The sequence below is a fragment of the Oryctolagus cuniculus genome, chromosome 14 (assembly GCF_964237555.1).
Source record: "Oryctolagus cuniculus chromosome 14, mOryCun1.1, whole genome shotgun sequence".
Taxonomy (NCBI): domain Eukaryota; kingdom Metazoa; phylum Chordata; class Mammalia; order Lagomorpha; family Leporidae; genus Oryctolagus; species Oryctolagus cuniculus.
Genome location: NC_091445.1, coordinates 44698952 through 44714168, shown reverse-complemented (window position 1 = coordinate 44714168; position 15217 = coordinate 44698952). Strand labels below are relative to the sequence as shown.

General features: G+C 40.3%; 1 protein-coding gene across 2 annotated transcripts in view; it reads right to left on the bottom strand.

Moving 5' to 3' along the window:
• The window catches only part of FBXL7 (F-box and leucine rich repeat protein 7), a 441392-nt gene that overhangs the window by 302524 nt on the left and 123651 nt on the right, over nucleotides 1-15217 (bottom strand). For both annotated transcript variants that reach the window (XM_008262077.4, XM_070056603.1), the window contains exon 2: nucleotides 5513-5602. In XM_008262077.4, the coding sequence (XP_008260299.2) occupies nucleotides 5513-5602 (90 nt within the window). The remainder of the gene's footprint in view (nucleotides 1-5512; nucleotides 5603-15217) is intronic.

The following is a 15217-nucleotide window of genomic DNA, read 5'->3' as shown; positions in this document are numbered from 1 at the left end:
TGAGATAAAGGCATTCTCTTTCCTCTCCTAAAGTGATTCATGGGGATTTGATGTAGAGTGCACTGAAGAAGCAGAGAGAAAACAATGTAAGGAAGACAAAGAGAATAAAACAAAGCCAGATGCCTGGGCATTTTCAAAATAACTCAGTTTACAATTGGTCTAATTTGGGCACTGAAAACATGAGAAGCCATGATTGTATAAATAAACGACTGATTTTAGGTTCCATGGAAAGAATATCACCACAAATTCTTTATACATCAACTCATTTCACATGCCTCCAATGAAACACTTAAAATGACCTTCTTTCAAGGAGTTAAGCAGGCAGTTTCAAAAAGTGTTTTTTGGTAGTTTTTGTTTTTGTTATTGTTTTAATTTTGAGAGGCCAAGAGATAGAATAAAGAGGCAGATGGGGGTGGGGAGAGTTCCTGCCCAGTAGTTTGCTCCATTAATGCCTGCAATGGCCAAGATGGACTGGGCCAAAATCTGGAACCAGGAAATCAATCTAGCTATCCCACGTGGGAGGCAGGAACCCAATCATCTGAGCCATCACTACTGCCTCCAGGGTCTCATTGGAAGGGAGCTGGAGTCAGGAGTAGAGCCAGAGATTGAACCCAGGCATGCCAATGTGGGATGTGGGCATCTTAACCAACATCTTAGTCATTAGGCTAAAGGTTGGCTCCAGCAATGTGATGGTAAGTAAATGTATTGAAAGACTACATACAGTAATGAGCTGACTTAAAGGTAGTATTTGTATTTCCAGATAACAAACTAATTAAATCAAGTAGGTTAAGACCCTTGTACTTTTTAAAGCACATCCTCTCCTCTTCCTGAATATTAGCATCTATTTGGATCCAACAGCCTTCTCACACTCTTCTAAATAGCCTGCCTTACTCTCGAATCTGGTTCCAAATAGAGAGCTAGAAATCAGGTGGACAAAATAAAATTAAGTAACCCTGTGTACAGAAAGCAAACATATTCCTGGAAAAAAAAAGTTATTTTTGTTTCTAATTTGACCAACTCTTACCAAAGCAATAATGTGTCAAACTCCAGCTTGGCATTTTATTAGATGTGACATATTTTGAGAAAATCTCAGGGCCAATGATATGTAGTTGCAAAAGGAGTGTATGAGACCAGAAAAATGGAAAAGCCCTTTAGAGTTCTCAAAAGCCTCCAGTTCCATGGTCGTCCTGCTTAATAACCGACATGCAGAAACTGGCTATCACATCCAAAATATGTGCTGTCAGTGAGTTCAATACCTGAACTCTAGTATGTTTGAAGACCAGCTGCATGGAGCAAACTCCTTCAGCCAATTAAATCTGACTTTGAACTAACTGCTTCACCTTCCCCCAACTCCAGAGAAGACTGCATGGTTGGGTTGTCACTCTTATGACCACATCCTCACAGCCTCAGCCCTTTAAAAGGTGACAATGCTCAGCTACTCTACGAAGTTTCTCCATGATCCAACCCAATCAAAGGCCACTGGCCCTGTGCTCTATGCCAGACATGGGTCAGACATGACTTCGACATGACTTCCACCCCTGATGGTTAAAGGCCATTCTTTCCATGGATGAGAAAGACTGGAAACAGTGGAAGAGAAAGAATAGAAACACAACTGGAAAGAATTAAGCTACGTCTTACAATGTTGGAATGCAGATTATGTTGGGGAAAATGGAAAATTTCCAGCTTGCTACACTTGAAGCACAACCCCCTACAGTGTCAGGAAATCAGAAACTTAAACTGTCACAAAAAATGTAATAGGCTATAAAATAAGACTATACCACTTATCGGGGAGAAAGCTCTGCAATTTCTTAAAAGGGGTGGGGTTTTAGAGCCTCAAACTTTCGCACGAAACTCTGGGATGGAACACTCCCATTGGGTCAAAATTATCATTTTCATGTGGATTAAACCCAAATTTTATCACCATCTGTGCCCACCATGCATGGGGAAGAACAGCCTTCTGATCCACAGCAAATTCCCTGGGACATTGGATAGACAGGAGGAACAGACAAAGAAACAAAAGCCAAAGAAACAGACTTGCTGGAGTGGATAAATGTGACACTTCTATCATCATGGTAGGGTGCTTGCTTGTGCTCATAAAATCTGAGCTGAGGTTCGAAGCTATCCAGGAAAGGCTAGGAGAAAATATAACGCTTGGAAAACTCATGGCACTAAAATCTCTCATGTTTTCCAGAACCTCATGGGAAACTACTGTGGTGAGTCTGTTCTAAGCAAGGACAACGTGCTAGACTACAGAAAGCAGTCCAGGACCTCGCTGCGGTCACTGTCCAGCTGGTTCTGACCCCACAGCCAGAGCATCCTAGGAAAAACTTTCAGGCAATCAGTTCCACATATTGCACTGGCTAAGCCTCATTCCCTGAGCAGGTCTTCTGACTACTGCTCACGATCTCTCAGAGTAGGAAGACAGCATTTTCAAAGGCTAGTTTGTGATGATTTAGATACAAATATAAGATCATGCAGACAAGACAGCTCCCCCAACACCCTGTTGTGTGCATACAATCCGATGCTTTTCAGTAAATGTATGAAGTGATGCAACTATTACCAATAGCCAATTATGGAACATTGGTATCTCCCAGGAAAGGTTCCATGTGTCTCTTTACAGTTAATGCCCTTTCCCAAGACAAGTGCATGTTTAGTGAGTGCCCTTCCTCTGCATCTACCCCCATGTCTTCTACTCGCTGGCATGCATTGCATGGAGTGGTACTACATGTTTGTTAGCATAGGTCACTGCTTGTGCCATTAACGACCTTTCAGAGGTCAGACACAAACACATGCACACACATGCATGCATATACATACACAACAACAACCACACAACCACAACAACAACTGCGAAATCAATGTAGCACCTTCCCTGTGCATGCCATCAAGAAAAGCTTAACATTATTGAAAACGCTTCCCACCCAGCTTTTACAACCATGGCCATGCTGTTCAAAGTCTGCTTGGGCAATGACTATTATCCTGTATGATATGTATCTTTTCCAAAAATCAGCATAACTCAGACCGTCATAGGCAGTACCGGTGAACCCAAAGATAAAATCCAGGACAGGACTAATCACCACAATCCAGTAACTTCTGGAATGTGGCACTACTCAACCGACATTTTCTTAGTAACCAAGGTTACACGTAGTTCTAAAAAAACAGTGGGAGGAAAACCAGGGAAGAATTTTAAAATGTGCCTTTCTGTGGTCTGGTTTTAGCCTCTGGTTTGTTGCTAGATATGTTGCAGACAGTGGTCACCTGGGTATTTCCCAGTGGGTAGAAACACCATCTGGTAAAACCTCCCTGTGGAGGCGAGAGGATGTGCCATCCTAATCACTCATCCCGAATGGTCCATGGAGGCACTGTGGCCTCTATCACCTGAGTATGGAAAAACTTAACACTGCCACTCCAGTTCCATCCTGAAAACCAGCTTGATAACATGAAACTAACTAGTAATGCAGGGAACATCCCTGAGGGACATTCTTATACCCACATCTAATTTACGTTTTAATAGTTTACATTTTCAATGATTAAAAACATGACAAAATGGGTTCGCACACAAAAATAGCGAAGTTAACACTTTTTACATGTTTCAGTTATGCAAGGAAGTGAACAGCAACTTTCTCAGACATGAGGTTCTTTCCACTTGAGATCTGGAAGGAAATTCCATTATTAATTTAGCCCAGTTGTTACAAATCAGTTTTGAAATGAACACCACTATTTTCTCTTCTAATTCTACCTCCAGAATAATAAAAAGATGTGTTGAGAAAAAACGTGTAAGACAGCAGCTTGGCCTGTATGTCCTCCTAAAGGAAAAGTCAAATGAAATGAAAATATAAAGGCTTATAGTGCATTTTAGGGAAGCATGAAAGCAGGCATCTTCAAATACACAAAGTCTAACCCTCCCTTCCCCTACCTATTGCAGGAAAGCTCACCCAGGTTCACATTTTCTATTTTCAAAAAACAAAAGGCAGAGATGATTTAACAGATTTTTAACTTTCTATTTTCATAGCTGCACAAATTGAACAAACCATGGTGACAAGGGAGACTGTAAAGTAATGGTATATATAAGTGATAATCTTACAGAACTCCAGCTTCTAACTAGGGAGGATGGCACTTTATTAAATTGAAATGATTTCTACTGACTGCTAAGTATAGAAGCCTCTGAAGTTAAAGTCTAGAATCAATTAACCAGATGTGCACATTACCTTAACTGAATTTTAAGAATGGTCTAATGCCCATATTTGAATTAACAGGCAGAAAATTAAAATTGAGTTGCAAGCAAGCACTTTGCTGCCCTGAGGGAAATACTCCAGTCCATCTGCCATACAGTGTTGCTAACATGCATCAAACAATGCCAAGACTTTAAACACAAGAGAATAGGATCTCAATGTAAACACCACCTATGCATTAGTCTGTCCAAAGAAGGTAGTTCTGTATTACTTGAAACATGCTGAGTCAGAGAGTTTCCAAAAAGAAGACATCTAGCACAGCTAAACCGTCATCATTAATACATAAAACATAATGCAGATCAAGTGAAATCAAAGAACTCTGAAGGCCAACATCAGTATGCCTCCAAATATAAAGAGCCATGCTTCCCAACGCAACCAGCAGCAGAAATTAAGCCTCAGAAGCAAACACTGGAAATGCACGTCCACAACATCCTGAACACCTTAGGAAAGCCAGCTGTGTACAATGTCATGAAAATCAACTGGACCACTAAGAGTCTTTCATTAAAAATGGCATTAATGTTTACACTGGACATTTGGTCCACAATTAGCTTAGAAAGAACACTTCTTAATAAATTCACTTAATAGTGTTTAACATTAAAAAAAGGGAGCTGGTTCTATGACGGGGTCAAGTTTCCACTAAATTACTATCATAGAAACAATTAATTCCACACTCAAATAATACCTGAAAATCTTCTTACAGATTAGGAAGCAACTGAATTCCAACATATATTTCTACATATACTGACTACTTTATCACGAATATCAATCCAACCATTCTTCATCCAAAAGACAGGACTTCTTAATCTTTAAATAAACCTCTTTTCCTACTCCCAAAAATTGGTGATTAATTCAAGTTCTGCATATTATATGAGTGTGACCATCCCATTGTCACAATCCCAAATTTCGGATGCACCTATTTTGAAAGTTTTTATAGAAATAGTCAATGGCAGCAGAAGGATTTTACAATCATGCTGTTTTCCTTCCTTAAACAAAGGTACATACTACCAAAAGGCTTTACTTAGGTAAGCCTATACATATTTTCACAAAATAATAGCATTTGCCTTGGAATTGAGATACTTGAATGCTATCAAATCAGCCTTCACAGACAGCAACAACAACAGTGTAACATAAAAGAAACTCAGGAGCTCCTTTTCCCTCTCATTTCTAATAATCTCCTATGCTTACACTAAATAGAACAGAACTAAGACTTCACAGCTTGCCTTCCAAAAACAGCCAGCTCTGGGAAGGGATGGCGGAGTTAATGAAGACCAGATGCCTACCTTCGCTGGTAGCCACATTCTTCTGGGCTTTGGTCGGCGTGTGATCCGTACTTGAACTCACGTCGGATGAGATGCTTGAGCTGCCTTTGCCTGCGGAACACAGGAATGAATAGCTTTGATTTTTATAATTTCAGAACTGGGCTGTGCCTTCCACTCAATTCCAAACCAAGACACATCACTTATTTCCAAGAAAGAAGCTATAATATCGAGAATGAAGTTTATTAAGTCTTGCATCAGATATCTTTTGGGAAATATCTGCCCCATGTTATGATAGAACTGAATTCCTCCTAGAGTATGGCTTGAAGATAATCTCATACCAAATATAAAATGCAGTTAAATGTGATAGCATAATCTCATCTTGGAACACACATGAAAAAGAAAGTACATGTGGGCAACACATCTACCACATTAATTTTTATTTGAAACTCTCAATTACTCATTTTGCAGTAAAAGAAATAAGTAAATCTCAGAATCATACATTACAGAGGAGCATGAGAGTGTTGACTGCACATAGTTGTATCCCTTCAAAAAACAAACTCCCTGTTTTAGTAAGTCCCTTCTTTAAAAACAAAAGAAAGTACACTTCACTTTCGTAATGCATTTTTTTCCTCTACTGGGGATGATTTTTCAGTCCAAAACTTGGCAATGTCTGCTATCATTTTTGGGCGTCACAACTGAGGCAGTGAGTGCTACTGCCATCTAGAGGGTAGAGGCCAACAATGTTGATAAAGGTTTCTACAGGTCACAACCTTTAACAAAAATGATACACACTGATGTAGATACACGTTCTCTGGAAGCCACCTGTAAGTCTACAGACATAGACCACACCTCACTGCCCAGCGAGAGAAGTGCCTGATGATTATAGTGGGGAGAACTCCAAGATGCACCCTGGGTCCCACATCCTTGCATCATCTCCTCCCTCATCGTGTGGACAGGACCTGGAGATGGCCTCTGGGAGGGTGTTCTGCAGATCTTATTAAAGATCTTAAAGGGTCGGCTTGCTGAAAAGGTAGATTTCCTGTGTAGTTTAATAAGGTAAGTAATTTAGAAGAGGCAATAGATGAGAGAGAGAGTCCCCCTCAGCTGGTCTTGGAGCTCAAGCTACCATGAGTTCTGTTGCTAGAAGGAAATGAATTCATCCAACAACCATGTCACCTTGGAGGAGGACCCCAAGCGTGAGATGAGGCAGTCTTGGACAATACCTTGATTGTAAGACTCTGAGCAAAGACTCAGTTCATTTGAACCAAGGAAACTGTGAGATAATGAATGTAACTTATGTTAAGCTGTTAAATTTTTCATAATTTAATATGCCTCAATAGAAAACTAATGCAATAACCAACAAATAATTTCACAGACAACTGTTCAAGCTACAAGTTATGAAAAAATAAAGTTCTTACATGTGGCTGAGAAACACTGTTTTGCAATAGTCTCCTGCTCAATGATACATACAATCAACTGAAAGTTTATGTCCCCCTCAAAATTTAGACATTGAAATCCTAACCCTCAATGTGGTAATATAAAGAAGTGGGCCTTTGAGAGGTGACTGGGTTATGAGTGGAAGAAGAGAGGAGAGGAGAGGAGAGGAGAGGAGGGGAGAGGAGGGGAGGGGAGAGGAGGGGAGAGGAGGGGAGGGGAGGGGAGGGGAGGGGAGGGGAGGGGAGGGGAGGGGAGGGGAGAAGCATCTTCCATCTGCTGGTTCACTCCCATAATGGTCTCAATGGCTGGAGTGAGCCAAGCTGAACCAGAATCCTACAGCTTCTTCAGTCTCCCACATGGGTGCAGGGGTCCAAATACTTGGGCCATTTTCTCAGGTACATTAGTAGAGAGCTGGATTGGAAGTGGAGCAGCCGGGTCTTGAACTGGCACCCATATGGGATGCTGGCATCACAGGTGGAGGCTTAACCTGCTGTGCTACAGTGCCCCCACTCCCTTGCTTTTTTGACCTTGGGTTTTTACTTGTCCCCCTGGATGTTCAGTATCTACATGTGTTACGGGATGTGACTGGACTAAGTGATCCTGGCAGCTCAAATTAGTCTAAGATTCTATAGGCTCATGACACAACTTCTCAAATCTGAGTCAAACAAACATTCCCTTTAATAAGGCCAAAAAATTACTTTGCACCACCAAATATATTATATTGGTTTTTATTGTTTTGAAGCTTAGCAATGTGCCAGTAGAAAACCAGAAATAAACTCCATATGCTCTAACTCCAATTCAACAATAAAACTAAAACAAAATAGCAAACACAAAAACAACAAAACCCATAACATTCAAATTAACAGCATTAATTTAATAAGGTAGCTGATGTTATTTTTGCTGAGATTAAACTGCTGTTCAAAACTTAAATACTGACTGCTAAAGCCAACATCCTCTTGGTTTTAGGACATCCTGTACCTTAGTCAGGTGAGGACTCACTCTGCTCACCACTGTCCTCCATCTGTAGTCAGAGTCCTTCCCTCCTGTGATAAGATGACGCATCAGTTATCTGTTCCTCAACTAGTCCAACTGCATCATTTGCACTTTTAAAAATTTTATTTATTTGAAAGGCAGAGAAACAGAGAGGGGTTGAAGTATAGTATTTCATCTCCTGGTTCATCCCCTAGATGACCACAATAGCCAGGGCTGGGGCAGGCCAAAGCCAGGAGCCAGGAATCCAATCTGTGTCTCCCATGTGAGAGTCAGAGATTCAAGTCCTAGAGAGATCACTGCTGCCTCCCTGGGTGTGCACTAGAGGAAGGTGGATCTGACTGGGTCTCAGACCCAAGGACGCCAACATGGGATGCAGCATCCTAAGAGGCTTCTTACCTGCTTTGCCAAGCTCCTGCTCCTCATTCACATTGTAAAGTCTGTTGTTTTTTTTTTTTTTCTTTTTTGTCAGTCCAACATCTACACAGAGCTCCTTCCTCTAAGGCAAGGGAACAGTGGATAATGAAATCTGTGGCAGAATTCTGTTGTAAAAGGAAACCAGGATACAATTTCTTCTCTTTAACTTTTAAAAAATGTTAATTGACACATAATAACTGCATATTTACAGGGTACAGTATGATAGTTCAATACTTATATGTGATGTGCAATTATTATATCAGTTATCAGTATATGCATCACTTTAAATATTTATCATTTCTTTTTGTGGGAACATCCACTTTAAGTTGATCATCGAGCCTGTGCCGTGGCATAGTAGGTTATGCCACATATGGGTGCCAGTTCAAGTCCTGGCTGCTCCACTTTCAATCCAGCTCCCTGCTGATGTACCTGCGTGGGCAGTGTAGGTCAGTATGGGTGTTTGGGTCCCTATGCCCACGTCGGAGACCCAGAGGAGGCTCCTGACTCCTGGCTTTCACTTGGCCCACCCCAGCCATTGAGGCCATTTGGGAATTAGACCAGCAGATGGAAGATCTCTCTTTGTCTCTCCCTCTCTTTCTCTAGGTAGCTCCGCTTTCAAATAAATGAAACAAATCCTAATAAACATTATAATCAAAATGAAAGCATGAAATGAAACAACAGATTTCATAGAAGACTCTTGGACATGCCTAAGAACATGTGTACGGACCCTTCAAGGGGCCACCAACTTCAGTATAGGAGATGCTGTTCTATGAAGAAAGGGAATAAGGTTGAGGAAACACACACTCTTGTTATGTTGTTTATAATAGTAGTTCACATTGAGTACACACAAATATTGTGTTGTGTACCCTAATACATTCTTTAACTGCTCCATTCTATTAAATACCCATTATGCCTAAGACTGTGTTTCACAATTTCTTTCATTATTGCCCTGATAATGAAAAATTTTTGACTTTTTCCTAATTACCCCCTACCTTGTCCAGTGAAACTATAACACCAAAGATATGCTATATACCTGTTGTGTGTTGTGTGTATATATCTTCTTCATAAACAAAATTGGCAAGATTGATCACCCTCCATGAACCTCCACTGTGCATCCTTAGACAAGTGAAACATTTTTATTTTTATTATTTTTTTAACTTAAGGGACAGAAAGAACATGACAAACAGATAGACAGACAGAAAGAGCTCCCATCCACTGGTTTCCTCCCCTAGCTGGGCCAGGCCAAAGCTAGGAGCAAGGAATTCAACAGATAACAACAACAAAAAGTAAAGAAATATTTTATATGCAAAGAAGTTAAATTTTGCATGTTTCATATATATAATAAAAATCCTTCAAGTATAAACAAGGTTGACAATTCTTGTCTCTACTTTGCCTACCTGAAACTATTATTTGGCCAATAGCTAGCCCCAAAAGGGGCTTTTCACATATTATAACTGTGCCTAATGGATTTAAGAAAGTAATAGCTAATTTTCACCTAAGTGGGCTAAAGGTACAAACAACAACTTAGTAAAAATTAGATATTAAATACAAGTAAACATCAAAGCAAGGGAACTAAGGTGCCAACGTGGGTGAATGTTATCTGTAATAGGTTAGGACATAAGCACAAGATTGAAGATTGCACTATGAAAACAATCAGTAGGGTGGAGCCATTGTTTTGGTCACGTGGGTCACACTATTTGTCCAGTAACATTAACAGAACAATGCAGTGGTCCTTTGTTCCAATCAGGTATGCCTTTAGGATGGCTGTTAGAGTATGCCAGGTTTTTCTAACATTTGAAGATAAAGAGAATGATCATTAATTGAGATGCTATTAGTGAAAGTTTTAAAGTTATTTTAATTTATAGATTCCCACATGTAAAATTAAAAACTAAATTTCTTCTCTTTGCTCATTGCTAGTACCCAGGTTGCTTTTGTAAAAGCAGCTACTTAAAACAAGAAAGTCAGAATTTCTCCATGGTGATTTATTATAACACAAACAAGGTAAAAGTGTAATAGAAGAGATCAATCAACAGCAGGACAAAATTGAATCAATGGGATCTTATGATTTCTAACATCCTTAAGAATCCAAGAAGCCTCCTTCAAAATTGATTCACTCTATCAATTCCAGATTGTACACACTGCATTCATCACAGACTCCAGCTGCAGACTTCCAACATGAAGTCCTCAAGCAAGGGGACCCATGAGGTGGCCTCAGCCCCATACTTCCTGCTTCTGTCTACTTTACCTTAAACCCACTGCTGGTACACTAAGACAGTCTTATATAATATTAAACGCCCATACCAAAGGAAAGAGAATTTATTCCCCACCTCAGAATTAGATTAAGGGAGATATGGGTCATATTTGTATGCTGAACTCACTATTATTCTCCCAATTATTATCTTGAGACAGTCTTTTTTTCTACTTTGACCCACAGTTTACATGTTTGTACATACAGAATATTAATATTAGCTATTTCATAGAACATTCACTTTATCCCTGGTCCAAGTGCATATTGGGTTTTTTTTTTTTTGGAAACAAACTGAAACATATTATAAAATCATGTTAGTTCTTTCTGGACAAATGGTAGCGATGTAATAGATGACTTCTCCAGCCCTGGAGGTCTTGAAGTTGATTGAAATGAGGAGGAACAGGATCTTAACCCTTCTGTTTCACCTCACTATAAATGAAAACCACCAAATAATGTATTTTATTTTTGCTTCTCCCGTTCTTTGATTTAGGCTGCTGCAAAATTGGAAGCAAGAGCTGAGAAGGGGATGATGGAAATGAAGTAGAACTGTTAGAATCATGTTTTTCTTTTCCTCCATAGCCATTGAATGTCTGAAACTTGCCTTCTATTTCATTTTCCCAAATCACATCAGAGCCACTGAGCCAGATACACACATCCACAATCAAAGCAATCCAGGGCATGGCTATCAAACAAAATACAGTAAATTAGCACATGCTTCATTCCATGGCTCAGCACTGCACCTGGCACTGAGTCTCTTCCCCTAAGAAGCTGCCATTCCAATGAGATTTAGATCCACCTTAAGGAAAGCCTAGGACATAGTTCAGCAAGTGCAACACTGCCAAGCCACAAAGTGAAGTCCTGCAGAAGCAAGGCCTGGTCTGTGAACAGATAAATTAATAAAGAAAATGTACAAGTAAACACAAAAATATTACTCAGCCATAAATATGAATGAAATTCTGTTACTGGAAGCAACATGGATGCAGCTGAAGGACATTGTATTAAGTGAAACAAGTCAGGCACAGGGAGACAAATAACACACATTTCACCAATATATGGAATGAAGAGCTGATTTTAACAAAAGTAGAATATAGAACAGTGGTTACCAGAGGCTGGGAAGGGCATGTGTGTTGGGGAGGGGTTTAGGAGAAGGGAGGTAAGAATAGAAGATGGCTAATAGTACAAGAATACAGTAGATGGACAGGACTAACTATAACACAGCAGAATAGTTGTGACTAGCAATCATTACTTCAATATTTCAAAATAGCTAAAAGAGAGTATTTTGAATGTTCCCAAAACAATGATAGATGTCTGGGGTGATATATATGCTAATTACCCTAATCTGATCACTGCAAATTATGTATATGCACACAAATAGCACATTGTTCTCCTCAAGTATGTACAATTAATATATATCAATTTTTAAAATAAAATAAATAAAAACAAGACTGGGTTGAGGGTTTTAGGCTTTTTAAAATCATATTTTAATTGTGATTACATATCTATATATAAAAACATAAATTTGTCATTTTAGCCATATGTATGTCCAAATCAGGAGCATTAATGGCAGCACAATGTTACAACCATTGCCACTTTCTACTCCTAAAATGTTTTCAACCACACAAATGGAAGTTCTCTGTAACCATTAAGCATTCAAGCCCTGCTTCTCCTCCTCCTTCTAATTCTTGCTACCTCTCATCTGCTTTCAGTCTCCATGAATTCCCCATGTCGACATTTCATGTAAGTGGAATCATATGGTATTTGTCTTTTTGTGTCTGGCTTATTTCACTTAAAATGATGTTTTCAGGGTACATTCGGTTGGCGTATCAGGCCTCATTCTTTTTTGTGGCTGTACAGTATTCCATCATGCATTTACGCTACATGGTTAATCATTCGCCTGATGATGGACACTTGGTGTGGTTCCACCTTTTGGTTACTGTGAATGGTGCTGCAATGACAGGATGCTCATTTGTGATTGCTTTTTGCTTATTGCTTCCAGCCAGAATCCAATCCTGAGCACTATGACTAGAGAAGACAAAGTACAGAGTTCTTTCCAGAGAGAAGCGTGACAGCTCATGACTGAGCCAGCATCTCCTGGAAGGCCAATGAAAACCCTGCTGCAGCAGCCAGGGTGGGCAGAGAGCTGCGGACTTGGGGGAATGGAATGGAAGGAAATGATTTCACAGTGCACTGTGTTAGCTCCAGGTAGGGCTGGCGGCCAGTGCTGTGGGTCCCTGTGGATCTGGAACAGCAAGACAGCAGATGTCACAGACACTAATGGGACTGATGCAGAGCACTGAGATCTAAATACACCTGCCTCAAAGCTCTGCTCGTCAAGAGATACACGTGGGCTTCCCCTTTCTCCTCTATATGGTGACTTGCCACTTTCTGGGTAGAAAAGGCACAAACTTTTGTCTCAAGTGAGATAGTGCTGTAAGGGACTCCCCACTCCAAAACTATATAAGCCATGCTAAAGGGTGAATTGCCAACCCTGGCATAACCACACATGACCTTGAAGGACAGAGAGCTAATCATTCAAGTCCCATTAGCTTACAGTCATTATTTATCATCCCAGCAGCACTCTCTTTGACAAATCTCAATTAAACCAATATTTTCTGGGGTTGGCATTGTGGTGTAGTGGATTACGTCGTCACCTGTAATGCCGCATCTCGTATGGGTGCTGGTTCATGTCCCAGCCACTCCACTTCTGACCCAGCTCCCTGAAAATGAACCTGGAAAAGCAGTGGAAGATGGCCCAAGTGCTAGGGCCCCTGCACCCATGTGGGAGACACGAAAGAAGCTCCAGGCTCCTGGCTTCAGCTTGGCCCAGCCCTGGCTATTGTGGCCATTTGGAGTGTGAACCAGAGAATGGAAGATGTGTGTGTGTGTGTGTGTGTGTGTCCTTCTCTCTCTGTAATTCAATTAAAAAAAAAATCTTTAAAAATGTCTGCATCGTTCATAGAGGCTGAGATTTCTAATAAAAAGAGATGAAGGGTCATGACTTGCACACAGTCCTCTTAAACCTAGGAAGGTAGCAGGATGGTCGGCGTGTGCAAATATACCACCTGCTGCCTTTGAGGGCACGGAGCCAGAGGTCAGGCTTCTCGGGCCAGAATCCTAACAATGTCACAGGCAAAATGATCAACTTTCAGGAAGTTCCCCCAATGTTTCACTGTCTTCATCTATAAAATGGGTTGAAAGTGAAGATAGATTTGTAGGACTGAGAGAAAAAAAAATGAGCTAAATAGATTGCCTGTAATGGCATCTGAATATAATAAACACTAAATGTTAGCTGCTAATCAAACTCCCTAATAATATTGTTAATTAATAATATAATTAAATGAATACATGCTAAACCTATTAGAATTATAATTCAAACTAGAAAAGGCAAGACAGTCTATACTGGACAGAGGACATAAAATACAGACACATGAATAGAATTAAACATATATGCGGTATTAAGCTCTTCACCAGGATCATTAAGCAATATTCTCAAATACTGATTTTTTATTTTGTTAAGTATTCTATTCCTCTTTTTCTGGAGTAGGACATGTGAGGTTCAAAGATAGAACCTGTCCAAGATCACAGATTGGTTCAGTGTTTGGCCCAGAGATTTTTGCTGCTTAGTATGACTGATTTTGCACAATGATACAAATATGGTTGGCTGGAAACAAGCAAGCCCAGGTCTGTCTTCATCACTGAACGGTTATCACTATGAGGTTCCATCCCTCATCAGCTTTGTTGGCTGCCATGAAGAGTCTTCCAAAAGTTCAAGGAAACTTCAAATGGGCTTTTAATTCCATTTTCCACAAACTTTTTGAAGCCCTCTTGCATATCCCCCAAAAGAAGCACTGAGCTTCGCACGTTATGAGGTCTTATTACCTATGGCTGACTGCATGAATAAACTTAAAATTTTTTCCCAATGGAAAATCCCTAGTTCCACAATGTTCCATAACTCTATGCCATTCTTGGGCACCCAGAAGAGAATCTTTATACAAAGGCTATCTGTAGAGTGTGTCATCAGAACTTTGAAAATGCACACGGATTCCCAGCAATGACATCCTGGAAAGTGCTCTGTATTTGTTTCCTAGAGTGGCCATAACAAATCTCCATCCACTAGCAGCTTAAAATCACAGAAATGTATCACCTCATGGGTGATTTTGGAAGCTAGAAGTCAGAAATCACAGTGTTAAGAGAGTTATGCTCTTCCCAAGAGATTGAGAGACAACCTGCCCCTTGCTTCTTCCCTAGCTTCCCGTGGCTGCCAGCAATCCCAGGCATTTCCTGGCTTGTGGCAGAAGAACTCCAGTCTCTGCCTCAGCCATCACACAGCTGTCTTCCCTCTGTGTGACTTTGCATCTCTTCTTACAAGGACAGCAGTCATAGTGGATTGAGGGCCACCCTGCTCAGTACGCCTTCATCCTAACCAAATACATCTGTAGCAATCCTATAAGATCACATTCTGGTGTTTCAGCAAGCATGCGAATTGGGGAGGGGGAAGAAGGAGAGAGTAATATTTAAGCCAGCAGATATCCCAACATTGTCTTCAGCTGAATTAAAACGAAAGCACAAAATCCTACCCTGAGTCTCTCAAATGGGCATTTGCTCAAGTTTCATTGTATGACAACATTATTATG